This window comes from Phalangium opilio, unplaced genomic scaffold (genome assembly GCF_054372755.1).
Source record: "Phalangium opilio isolate 3A_F unplaced genomic scaffold, DU_Popi_V2 ptg000017l_1, whole genome shotgun sequence".
NCBI lineage: Eukaryota > Metazoa > Arthropoda > Arachnida > Opiliones > Phalangiidae > Phalangium > Phalangium opilio.
In genome coordinates, this window is record NW_028324151.1 from 498,236 (window position 1) to 510,396 (window position 12,161).

General features: G+C 43.5%; 2 protein-coding genes and 1 long non-coding RNA gene across 12 annotated transcripts in view; 2 read left to right on the plus strand and 1 right to left on the minus strand.

The window, feature by feature from the left end:
• LOC149702122 (uncharacterized) overlaps positions 1–9,616 on the plus strand; it is a 41,507-nt gene extending 31,891 nt beyond the window's left edge. Inside the window, exons 5-13 of one of the 3 annotated variants that reach the window (XM_089865932.1) lie at positions 28–163; positions 4,473–4,546; positions 4,609–4,796; positions 4,871–4,977; positions 5,062–5,203; positions 5,447–5,554; positions 5,801–7,223; positions 7,459–7,504; positions 7,811–7,950. In XM_089865932.1, coding sequence (XP_089722058.1) covers positions 28–163; positions 4,473–4,546; positions 4,609–4,796; positions 4,871–4,977; positions 5,062–5,203; positions 5,447–5,554; positions 5,801–7,223; positions 7,459–7,504; positions 7,811–7,824 — 2,238 coding nt within the window. In that variant the 3' untranslated portion in view covers positions 7,825–7,950. Of the gene's footprint in view, positions 1–27; positions 164–4,472; positions 4,547–4,608; positions 4,797–4,870; positions 4,978–5,061; positions 5,204–5,446; positions 5,555–5,800; positions 7,224–7,458; positions 7,505–7,810 lie in introns of all 3 variants that reach the window. The other 2 variants (XM_089865931.1, XM_089865933.1) reach the window with 2 other exon arrangements.
• LOC149702121 (uncharacterized) overlaps positions 1–12,161 on the minus strand; it is a 69,913-nt gene that overhangs the window by 35,603 nt on the left and 22,149 nt on the right. The window lies entirely within an intron of this gene.
• Positions 9,673–12,091, plus strand: LOC149702124 (uncharacterized). The gene is made up of 4 exons (XM_089865935.1): positions 9,673–10,246; positions 10,330–10,736; positions 10,808–11,378; positions 11,436–12,091. The coding sequence occupies exons 1-4, from the start codon at positions 9,925–9,927 to the stop codon at positions 11,738–11,740; spliced, it is 1,605 nt and encodes a 534-aa protein (XP_089722061.1). The 5' UTR covers positions 9,673–9,924; the 3' UTR covers positions 11,741–12,091.

Sequence of the window (12,161 nt, forward strand, 5' to 3'; positions counted from 1 at the left end):
GAAAGTGATTATGAAATGTATTTCCAGTCAGATATTTGTCACCAAAGCGTTTACGAGCTGGTCCATTCCGAAGACAGAGAGGAACTTCAGCGTCACTTGATGTGGAATTCTCACCTACCCACCGATAGGTCCGGAATTAGTCTACGGGAAGGCCTGCTACCCGGTAAGTACGGTACTCGTACACCACGTTGGCGTCTAAGAACCGCGAGGCCTTAAAATGTCAGTTAGTCATTCCGAATTTCTCGAAATACGAGACAATTAACGTCGAATGAATGGAAGAGAACACATTGTACAAATATTGAAAGCTCGACTTGGGTTGGGTACGTCGACCACACCCTTGTAGAATTTGGCGCCACTCTCCTCTGAACTCGGACCCTCTTTGAAAGGAGCTGGAAGAGTGTCTTAGAGGTCGTATCTCGCTGCCCAGAGACCCCGGTAACTCGCCGGACAAAAGAAATGGTGGAAGTATATTTGGGGAACGACGAACCACTCTAGCTAGGTATAACTATAGACGGTGGCCATCAAAATAAAAACGTCGTTGCTGCTGCTGGGAGAAGCGAAATTTATCGTCGTTGTCCCGAGAAATACAATAGGGTGTACCGGGAATACCTTTTCTTTTTTAGGGGTACCTGTACGCTAGCCCTCCCTCCACTAGCTATAGACTTCTTTTTTACCAAGGTACAATAGAACATTGACTACACTGGGGGTCAAATGGCCAACGCGGCTACTGCAGCCCTTCCATTTAGTTAAGACTCTTATTACTGGGGGAAACTTATATAAACGCGACGTTGTTGTATCTGGTTTCGTTACAAAAAGTAACAAAATTGTACAAAAATCATTTGAAATCTTCCAGTCTAGATTTGCGCGTTAACTGTAGGGCTTGATAAATTTCAAGTTTTTCAAGGTGCACCTAGACTGAGTAGACGTCTTGTCTTCGAACGGTAAGTTTCTAACAATCTGGCTGCAGTCATTCCCCACTCTCTTTTTTTTATGACGTTCTTTTATGGAACTCTTTATTTGATGATTACACATTGCGGGATCTCTACAATACTAGACCCGTAATACGCGAGAATTCCTGTCATTCACCCATGAATATTACGTCGATAAAAGCCTTTTTAAACCAGAGACCAGGGTCGTGGGAAATTTGATGTTAATTTTGCCGAAAATGTTTAGATCGCGGTCAGAACGGACCCGCGATTGTAATTGTTTTCAATACTCGTGGTAGAATTGAGTACTTCTGGAATATAGTTCTAGTATAACGGCGTACATACATACATAGAGTACGGTTGTAAAGTGCGGGGAACTCGGTGTGTATGTTATTAGTTGGAAATACGAACGGCGGCAGCGGCGGCCGTCCGGTAAAGCATCACGGGCGCCGACCAGTCTAGGGACCAACCCTTAAATATTTATTTGCCCCGTTATGTCAATGTACCGTCAAGAAATACGTCCCCCCCAACCCACCCCCGGCCTCTGTGAAGAAAAGTAAAAATTAAAATAGCGAATCTGTACTGTCTCTTGAAATTGGCATATAGATCGACGCTACAAACTAGCTTAATTTAACACCTGACCCGAATTAGATTTCGAGCTAATTACGAGTGCGAGATATCGTTTATAACAGCAGGGCGGTCTTATTTTGTTTGGCCCCACCCCCAACTCTGTATTTTTGCATCGAGAGTCAACGGAGCAGAGAGTCCAGCTATTAATTAATCCTATTACGATGTGATACGTAGAGATTAAGGTGGGGCTCATGATCCAATTGTCCGCCGCCGTCCGTGGAGACCGGGGGGGCGAAGGAGGGAAGGGGTTATCTAACTAATTACGTCATTACTGACGCGGATAAACATATCTCGGAATGATATTATTAGCAAAAGAATTATTTTTTCAAAATTCCAAGCTATCAAATGACCTAACGTAACTCTGGTTCTACTAGATATACGGGCTACGACAAACAGGGGCCGAGTAATTAAGCAAAACGTAAACAAACAACCCCCTCCATAGGAATAGCATTACACTAAACTTTGGAGGCTCGTAACTCTGGTTCTACTAGAGATACGGGGATGTCCTTTGAGTATGTTATAGTCCAATTTGTCCCCTATCCAAACATACTAAAAACTTAGGGTTACGACAAACAGGGGCCGAGTAATTAAGCGAAATGTTCAAAAACATGCCTTAGGAATAGCATCACACCCAACTTTGGAGGCTCATAACTCAGGTTGTACTAGAGAAACGGGGATGTCCTTTGAGTATGTTATAGTCCAATTTGTCCCCCATCTAACCATACTAAGAGCTTAGCGCTACGACAAACAGGGGCCGAGAAATTAAGCAAAATGTTCGTCAACATATGGTATCGTCTCACTTATTGTTATTATGTTACTTATGATTTTTAACCCTGAACTTTAAAGGCTCATAACTCTTGTTCTATTAGAGATACGGGGATCTCCTTTGAATATGTTATAGCCCTTTTTGCTCCCCATACAAGGATACTTTAAACTTGAGGCTACCTCAATATCGTCGTCAACTTATTTTTTGTCTCACTTATTGGTATTAGGTTACTTTTGATTTTTGAAAATAAACTTTGGAGGCTCGTAACTCTGTTTCTACTAGAGATACGGGGATGTCCTTTGAGTATGTTATGGTCCAATTTGTCCCCCATCTAACCATACTAAAAACTTAGGGCTACGACAAACAGGAGCCGAGTAATTAAGTAAAAGGTAAACAAACAACCCCCTCCATAGGAATAGCATTACACTAAACTTTGGAGGCTCGTAACTCTGGAAAAATTCAGGGAAGTACGTGGGGAAAAACCTGGAAATCTCAGGGAAATTTGTTTTCCAAAAGTTGTATGAACCCTGTGTGAACTATCCGCGTCTAAAATAGTTAAAGTTGAAAAATGGATGAAAAATATTTGTGTAAAAAAAAAGTAGATAAAAATATAATTTTGAGTATAGATAGCTGATGTATTTCTGTACTAATCTCCCGTTTAGGTTGTAGGTATATTGAGGGCGTCACTAGTCACGCGTCACTACCCTCCGCGAGCGGATTCTATTGATTCACCAGCGAGCGGTATACGTGACGCGACCAGGTATCTCGACACCATGACGCGACCTACAAACCGATTCGTTTCTAACGCTGCTAATCCGGTACTATCGTAGACAAGTAACTCTCATTCGACTCGACTTGGAGTAACTAAACGAAGGCGAAAGCCCGTATTATGCATCCTTATTCCAACGATACCGGCCGCGTCTAGAAAGTGTATCGAATTAGGTTTTTTAGGGACAGTCCATCAAGATAAAAATGCGTTCCATCTTGAACCTAATAAAATTAACTGGATTTAATTTAAGTTTAATTTTCGGGATCTATATTGCACTCCAGTCCGTTGCTATTTTGTCCAAGGATTCAGGAGGCTTTTTTTGTTGTATCGGTGTATGAATCGACGTGAGTGGCGTTCGATGTTGTAAAATCTTTTTGCTCTGTCCGTCAATTTGGCTGTCACGCGTTTTGGGCCGCCAGATAACGGCCGGGTTATGACGACGAGCCTAGAAATCGTCTCCCTTTTTAGATAAGAACAGCGTCGTAGTACACACATTATACCTTCGATTCGAGTCGTAATAACCAGTACGTAGAAAGGCCGAAAACCATGACGCAGCCATCCGAAATCCCTAATAATAAACGACGCCTTTGAACTCCGTTCGTTCTAAATTCGCCTTGATATACCAGTCATTTTCTGCAGGCATTTTAAAAGGCAAGATTTCTCGGGGCCCCGACGATAGCGAGCGTCGTGTCAAGTCAAATATATTTATTTTATCACCTAATTTACGACGCGTGAAAATCACCTATAACCTATCTGAGTATGTGTGTGTCTCTTCAATTCACTCGAGAAGATTCGTGCGCTCTGACCATTTATTCGCGACGAATTTCACACCATCTTATCAATGGGCGTCAATATTTGAGCGCTATTAACGCGGGCGGAACACCCATCGCACCTTTTCAGATACCCTAGCAGCTCGACTACACCTCGAACGCGTCAAAAATGTTGACAACTCCGAGAACTGCTAATTGAAAAGAATTTCTTTCTTTAACACGAAATACTCTGGTTTATTTGGGACTGGCGTGGGACCTTCTAGCACCGAGCGTTTTTAGCCCGCCCGGTATCTAATAAAGGGTTTTTGGGATATCATCTAGAGCGAGGTCCCCTGAAAAAGGGGTTTCACCTGCTCGCTAGTAATGACGTCAGTTATCTAATTACAACACGCGTCCGATGTGTTTTTCTCACTGACATTAGCCTTCATTATATAAGAAAGTTGTGGCCCGCGATCTAACGATATTCTTGTTTGAGTTAACGTTTAGGGTGGGAATATAATGGCGGTAATGATTCTTTACTTTGAACAGAAATTAATTCGCAAACACTATCATTAAGTTATAAGTTGGCAGCTAAATAATGGTTTTCTTCTTGTATTTTTTTTATTTGTCAGAAAATTCCAATATTTTGGAGAGAAATTTCACCGTTCGATTTCGATGCCTATTAGATAATACATCCGGGTTCCTAGTGAGTGACGCGGCCGTCATCTTCATTGGGTAGTTGGGAGTATTTAAACGTATTTATTACAGAGGTTGGACATCAGGGGTCGAATCAAGGTGTTACAGGGTCAAAACCACAAGACGGAAGAACCGCCGATGGCCCTCTTCGCCGTCTGCACCCCTTTCGGACCCCCTTCCCTCCTAGAAATGCCCCAAAAAGATTCCATGTTCAAAAGCAAACACAAATTGGACCTAACACTCGTTTCCATGGATCAAAGGTGACCATTTTTTCCGACTGACCTTTTAACCCCGGCCTAATTTGGCAACTTAACGTTTCATGGACTCGTTTCAGAGGGAAGCATTTATTGGGGTACACGGACTCGGAGATGACGAACCGAGGAGGTTACGACCTGGTTCATTTTGATGACCTGGCGTACGTGGCCAGCGCTCATCAAGAACGTACGCCTTCATTCATTCATTTCGTTGTCCATCGTTATCGAACGTGTTTATTGAAAAGCGTTCTCTTCCTTCTGTGTTTTTCAGTTTTGAAGACGGGAGCTTCGGGTCTGATAGCTTACAGGCTAGTTACCAAAGACAACAAATGGCAATGGTTGCAAACGAGCGCCCGATTGGTCTACAAGAACAGCAAACCCGATTTCATCCTATGTACTCATAGACCGCTCATGTGAGTACGCCACTACGTCCCCCCCCCCCATTATAATAACTTACTATTAAATTTAAAGCCGAGGCAGTTGTTGTACTTTAAACTTTATCGTTTAGTTCTGGTGTAAAATTCATTGAAGCGCCAGCTTAGAGTATTTTGGGGATTTTTGTTAAGAGGGGGGGGGGAAGCGAGGTGTGGTCGCGCCGAGTGACCATTTGATGTACGTTGTTTGTTATTGGGTATCGTTTCTATTTGTAATTGCAGAGAGGAGGAAGGCCGCGATTTGCTAGGCAAAAGAACGATGGATTTCAAAGTGACTTACCTCGACGGAGGGCTGGGGGCTGTCAATGAACGTAGCACCATAGCTAAGTGGTAATTAACGCCCCTAACACACTAATCGTAATTAAATATTCGTCAATTTAGCTTTCGCCGCCGACTATAGTTAGTTTAAACTGTTTAAACAGTTGACGTTAGACAAGAGGAAAACGCGGGCACTAGACTAGCTATTGAGATCGTATAGGGTTCAACTGGAAGGACCGAGTTCTTAATTAAGCGGGGATGACGCGGGAATCGAACGGACTTACTGACGTCACCGTCTTTATTCGCTGTCCATTTCAGGGAAGAAGAGGGTCGGGATTTACTGGGCAAACGAACGATGGACTTCAAAGTGACTTATCTGGACGGTGGTCTCGGGGCGGTGACCGATCGCAGCGGTTTACTGTCGGACAGCGACTTTATCATGCGTTGTCAACGGAACAGGCGTTACAAGACGCAAATCCGCGATATCCTAACGTGTCGCAATAAGCGACCCAAGACGACCGGAAGCGAAGCCTACTTGGAGGACAACGCCCCCGCCACGCCCTATAACAGCGTCTACACGTACACGGCCGAAAACATTAACGGTTTAGCTCCCTACGCAGCGGCCGCGGCCGCCGCCGCCGTTCCTCAAAATATCTTCACGGCCATCGACAACACCAGGTTTCTCAGTCCGGACTTTTTGCACTACCGTCATCTGGCCACGGGGGCTTACTACCCCGATTACGGACATCACGCGGCCCCCCAATACTCCGGAAACGGCTTTTTGGACATTACTAGCGCGGCGGCCAGGACTTGTTTCACGACGTACCCGGCCGAAACGGGCCACCAATTAAAAGACGACAAACTCTATTCCTGCCAATTAGATAGCGCTTCGAAATTTAACGGAGACACTTCCAGACTGTTACCGCAATTAGCGCCCCCGCCTCCCCCTCAGATTAAACCCTCGTGTTGCGAAGCCTACGATCCGGGGGCTTCCTTGCGCAGTTGTTTGATGAGCGCCACCAGTACCGGCATTCAACCCCTATTGCCCACGCTGGAACATCGAGTCGAAGTCCCCAAAATTAGCGACGCTTTGACTTGTCGCAATTTGAACTTCGGCCATCATTTTCAATCGGTGGCCACTTCCTCCCCCACTCCTAGTAATAATGGCGGCGGTGTCGAATGCGCGGTCGCCAAGCCCAAATCGAGCAACCATCATAACCACAACCAGCATTCGCATCAAATTCTGCTGAGTCATCGCGCCGGCGGCGACGCTAATAAAGACGATAAATCGAATATTTTAAACAATATGCGCGTGACGTCATCGTCGTGCGGTGACGCGGCCTTTACTAATAACGATACGGTGACCAGACAGAGCGTCTTGATGTGGGGCAATTCCCTCTCGCGGTCCAATAGCGCCAATTCCATCGGCGGCGGCGGCGGCCAACAGCAGCCAAAATACGCCGGTTCCACTCCTCCCAATTCAAACTCTCCGACGTCGCGCGGCGGTCACGAGGTCAACCCTATGACGTCGTCCAATTCTCCCACCCATAAAGTCGAACTGACCCCGGGCGGAGGCGGTGCCGAGAGCAACGCCATCGTGGTCAGTTGCAAGTGGGGTGGAGGCAATAACGCCACGACCCCCAAATCGCATTCGCCTCAAAGTAGCACTAGTCCGGCCAGCGGCAAAGTGGCCCCATCCGTTTCCTATAACGCCACTTACGCCTCCGAAGCCATCAATGAGGTAATTACGCGTCAAACCTTCCGTCCTACATTTGATACTAATCATAGTAACGTTCCAACAAGTTTTTAATTCAACTTAAAGAGACGTTAAGTACTATGATTAGTATCGTTGTAATTGTAAGTTGGTGCGTGCTGGGGCAAGGGCTCAAAGTACCCTTAGCTGCACTTAGAGTATTATTCATTGCCTGTCTCACGAATGAATGAATGACGTCACTAAGCCCGTCCCCTGTTTTTAGGGTTGGCATCCCATAGAGCCGATTACCACGTGGAGGCCGCACCTGCGTAAGTCATCACCTTCATTATCTTCCTCTCCCTCCTTAACTTAACTTTAATTAGCATTAACCCGTAGATTAGGGCCTTGGCTTTTGTTAGCGTGCTGGTGGGGAAACTTTCAACCCTTGCTCCAGCACACGACCCCCCCCCCCTTTCTTTAACCCCGGCCCCATCTCTCTCTTTCGACCCCCCCCCCCCTTCTTGTTGTTTTCTATTAGATACCTTCTGATGGTTGTTTTTATGTTTCGTTTTCATCTAGATTGTTGTAGTTATTTTTACGCGAGTTTAACCTTTGACCCTTATATTTCCAATTAGCACTCCTTGGCTAGAGCGATGAGCTCTAGTGGACGGACCTCGATCGGACTGATCATAAAGCGGGAAAACAATCCTCTGCTGTCCATATCGGAGGTGACCAATACTCTACTAAATCATCACGAATGAAGGTCGTGACCTTCGAGGTAGCCAAGTCCTAAAGAAGCGGCGTTCCCCTAGTACTATTTTTACCATTGTTTTCAACTTTGACTCGAGATCTCTCTTGGGGAGGGGAGGGGGGAGGGGAATAATAATTGTTATAATTAAAACTAATAATTAATATAAAAGCTACGAACTAGTCAATGGAAAGTAGAAATAAATATTTCAAGATGTTTCTTAACAACGAATTCTCTCTCTATCTCTTCTCTCTCTGTATGACGCGTTCCCAAAAAATCCCACCCAAATTGTTTCGTACAAGTTTTTGTTTTGTATCAATTCGAAATCCTCCGCCGTCGCCTCCTATCAAGAAGATATGTCTAGGAACAATTCGTGTACATAAATTTGTATATAATATCGAGGCGCCAATTAAGGAGAAAATAATTAGCGACAATTAACCTTAATTTATCCGTATCAAATTAATTGAACTCCCGATTGAAGTTTTTAATAGGTCAAAGGTCGAATCGCTATACCATTTTGGGTGAAACGGCGTTGAATTCGAGCGATGAAATGACGTCATTTGGCGCCGGGTTTAAATGGACTAACGATAACCATTTAGCAATAATAATTTTAACGCGGATACATTAATGTTAATTTGTAATATAATAAATTAAATGTGGCATTATAAAATAAAATTAACAGGGTATATATATAAATATATAGTGGCGCTTTCATCTGTCAACGTCAAACAAGATGGAACCGGACATTTAGTTATTCTATCTAGGCTTAACAGGAGGAAAACTGAATAAATAAATTAATAAAACCGAATTGTCAATAAAATAATTATTCTGAAATTTCATAATGAATAAACGAATTAAAACGATTACAAAAAATTAAAGTGAAGCGAGCGAGCAGCGACCGCTTTATTAATTAAACAACAACGTCTTTAAGCTTAATTCCGAATAAAAGTAGGCCAAATTTCATTTTTTAAATTCCTACGCCATCAGCTAGATCTTTTTAAACCCCAATTTCGTGACGTGTCACGCGTGTGCGTGTAGCTTTACCATTTTTTTGTCATAGACAAAGGAAAGCGTGGCCGCCTCCTGTATAATAATATTTAGTCAAATATTTTGACTTTAAAATTCATCCTTTATTTTATAATTAATTATAATTAATTCCCGGTGAACTAATTAGCCGCGATCGCGTTCTTTGTCTTTCTTAATTTTGAAGCTAAGCCGTGAAATAATTACGTTGCCTAATTAATAGTAATTTTTATTAGAAATACTCGAATTGTACATAATAAATAAGCGCGGGCTCCTCTTTTTTTAATTCCGTGGTATAATTAATTGTAATATGCCAAAGAACGTACTAATTATAAATAAATAATTAAATATAGATACTCGCTGCCAGCCGAGCTCCACGCCGCAGTCTTAGTAATTAATGTAATTAAAGTGTACGATTAAAACTAGGCATTGTACATGTACCGGGGTCCCGGGGGGGGGGATGATGATGATGACTAGAATGCATGTCGCGCTAGTCATTTTTAGATTGAATCATTTTTGTAATTAAAACTCGATCGTCTCCTAGCTATAGTTAACGTCCATTTTTAAATTCATTTTAATTAAAATTCGCCTCCCTAATCCTATATAAGCCAGCTCTAGCATTTTGTAAAATAAAAAGAACCTTTCTCATTAAAATAATGAAGTTACGAAATGATTTTGTCTACTTTTTTCCATCGTCCACGCTCAACACTGTATTTTGCGTATCAGTCCACGTTTAATTGGTCAATTGGAAAGTGACTTCCGTCGGTAAGATTTTTCTAGTAAATATATCTAATTTTTCGTCGTTAATCAACGAGCTACAAAAAAATTGTCCATTTTTGGTCTATTTTTTAAGAGGGGAGACCTTTGCACCACGCGAGTCAGGTCAAAGGTTTATTTTCCCAAGATTTCTTTGTGTTAGGCGGTTGAATAGTTTATCATTCGTGATTTAGATTGTCGAACCCATAAGCTGACTTTGAGATGGACAACCGTCCCGAAAGACCCGAGGCGGTAGCTGGCCCTTCAAAAGTGGAAAGCCCGGAGGAATTGTCGGCGGTTAGAACTGTCCCGTCGACCTTGGAGTTGGACATGACTCGCGCCTTCCGCGTGTCTGGTAACAAGCACTTCGAGCGTGGTAATTACCACGAGGCCCTGAAGACCTACGACGAAGCTCTGGTTATTACTCCCGACGACGATGACTTGCTGGTAGACCGATCCTTTTGCCATTACAAGCTGACCAATTATCCCGCGGCTCTCGAGGACGCGCTCAGAGTCTTAAAGGATTCCCCCAAGCACGTCAAGGGTGAATTTTGCAAACTCAAAATACTTGTTGGCCTAATTATTGGGGTATTTTGAAAACCTTACAAGCGCGTCATTTCTTCGTAGCTACTTATAGGGCAGCCGAAACTTATATGCAATTGGAGGATTATCGCAACGCTAATCGTTTGCTAGAGGACATTCGAGAATCGGCCTTAGTGACCGACGATGATTTTGGCAAACTGTCCGGCAAGGCGAAGGAATTGGCGGAGCAGAGCCGGGGTCACTACGATATGGCTCGCATGATTAACTCTCGAAATGAAGGACGGCACGTCTTGGATGACGTCATCGAGTACGTGGGGCCCATCAGGGAATCTTTATTCGAACAGAAGGGGCGAGGGCTGGTCGCCACTCGTGACGTGGAACCGGGAACGTTGTTGATGGCCTGTCGGGCTTTTGCCGCCATTAATTTCACCGCTAATGAGAATGACAATGCCAATTTCAAGGAATCTCTATTAGATGTCGTGATTGAAAAGGTATTACGCTACGACAAGGCGAGCCTGTTGTTAAAAAATCGTTCCTAATTAATCCGGTTTCTTTGGTGTAGGTGAAGAAAAGCCCCGAGAAACTAAGAGATTTGTACGGATTGCACGCTGGGAAAAAATTGGGTCATCTTCGGCCATCCGAAGTGGACGTGTCGACCATCGACTACGAAAGAATAAAAGCCGTCATTGACATCAACTCCCACATCGAAAGTTTTCCGGGAGACGAATTTTCGCACGGCGTCTGGATTCTTCCGTCCTTTATTAACAACGATTGTTACGATGTCAATTGTTCCATGGCGTTGTACGGCGACCTGCGTTTTGTTAGGTGTTTGAAACCAATCAAGTCGGGCGAAGAACTGCGCACGTGCTACCGGGAAGCGGGAGAAGCCTTTCGGGAACGCACCGCCGCCTTTTCCAATATGGAATTCGACTGCCTCTGCCAATTGTGTCAATACGAAAGAGCCGAACCGGAGCCAGTCCGTCAAATGAAAGATCAGGCCTTGAAGGAGGTCAGCAATAGAACGACGTCCGATCTCAGAGGACTGATGAGCAATGTCGTTCGAATTAAGCAGGCTTTCGCCGATCACCCGCGTTACGTGGAATACTATTTGCCCGGGCATCTCTACAATTTGGGTGAGTTCGATTCGGGTTAGGAATAACGCTGGGTGGCACTAATGATACTTCCCTCAGCTAAGGGATGGTTCTCGAAGAAACAACGCGTGTTGTCCATCAGATCTTTCAAGGAATACTTGGATATCTATCCTAGATCGGGTGGTGACCGGACGGAAACTTTGTACAATTGTAGCGGACACTTGTTCTTGATGTACTTTTTAAATGGCGATCTCGAAAACGCCAAAATATGGCGTGACCAATACCACGAGCACATCAAGCTCAAATACGGGTACGTCGATGACGCCTTGTTAGAAGCCGTAGGCTCGGTTATTAGGACTACCATCACGCACTTTGATTTAATGTACGCCAATATGAACCCTTGAGGATCGAGAAATCCCTTCGACGCGTCACTTTAAACATTCTCTTGGGAAAATTGTCGTAATAACAATAGCAAATTTTACTTATGTAATTAATACATAAGAAACGTTTTAATGTTAAAATTTATTAGCCAATTTAATTTTATTCAGTCAAGTTTGAACGCGTACGTTTTCCCCCAGTATAATATTGAATTAAATTTTCCAATTTTACATATCTGTTTTAACTTCCATCAAGTAAGTAGCAACTTGACGACATTTCGCCAAAAACGAAGTTTCCCTCATTCATGTGTCAAATTTTAACAATGTCGTGAAAGTGTCGCGAAACGGATGTTTGTTATTTAATAAATAAACTAGTACCAATTATTTTAGACTCTTTATTAATCTAATTTGGTAATCGGTAAGTAAAACCGTGGTAAAACTTATATCT

What these genes read in the sequence shown, in the direction of transcription:
- LOC149702124 (XM_089865935.1), top strand. Translation starts at nt 9,925, where the DNA reads ATGGACAACCGTCCCGAAAGACCCGAGGCGGTAGCTGGCCCTTCAAAA. An exon ending in TAGATGTCGTGATTGAAAAG is followed by an intron (nt 10,737 to 10,807) that starts GTATTACGCTAC and finishes TCTTTGGTGTAG; the next exon opens with GTGAAGAAAAGCCCCGAGAA. An exon ending in CGGGCATCTCTACAATTTGG is followed by an intron (nt 11,379 to 11,435) that starts GTGAGTTCGATT and finishes TACTTCCCTCAG; the next exon opens with CTAAGGGATGGTTCTCGAAG.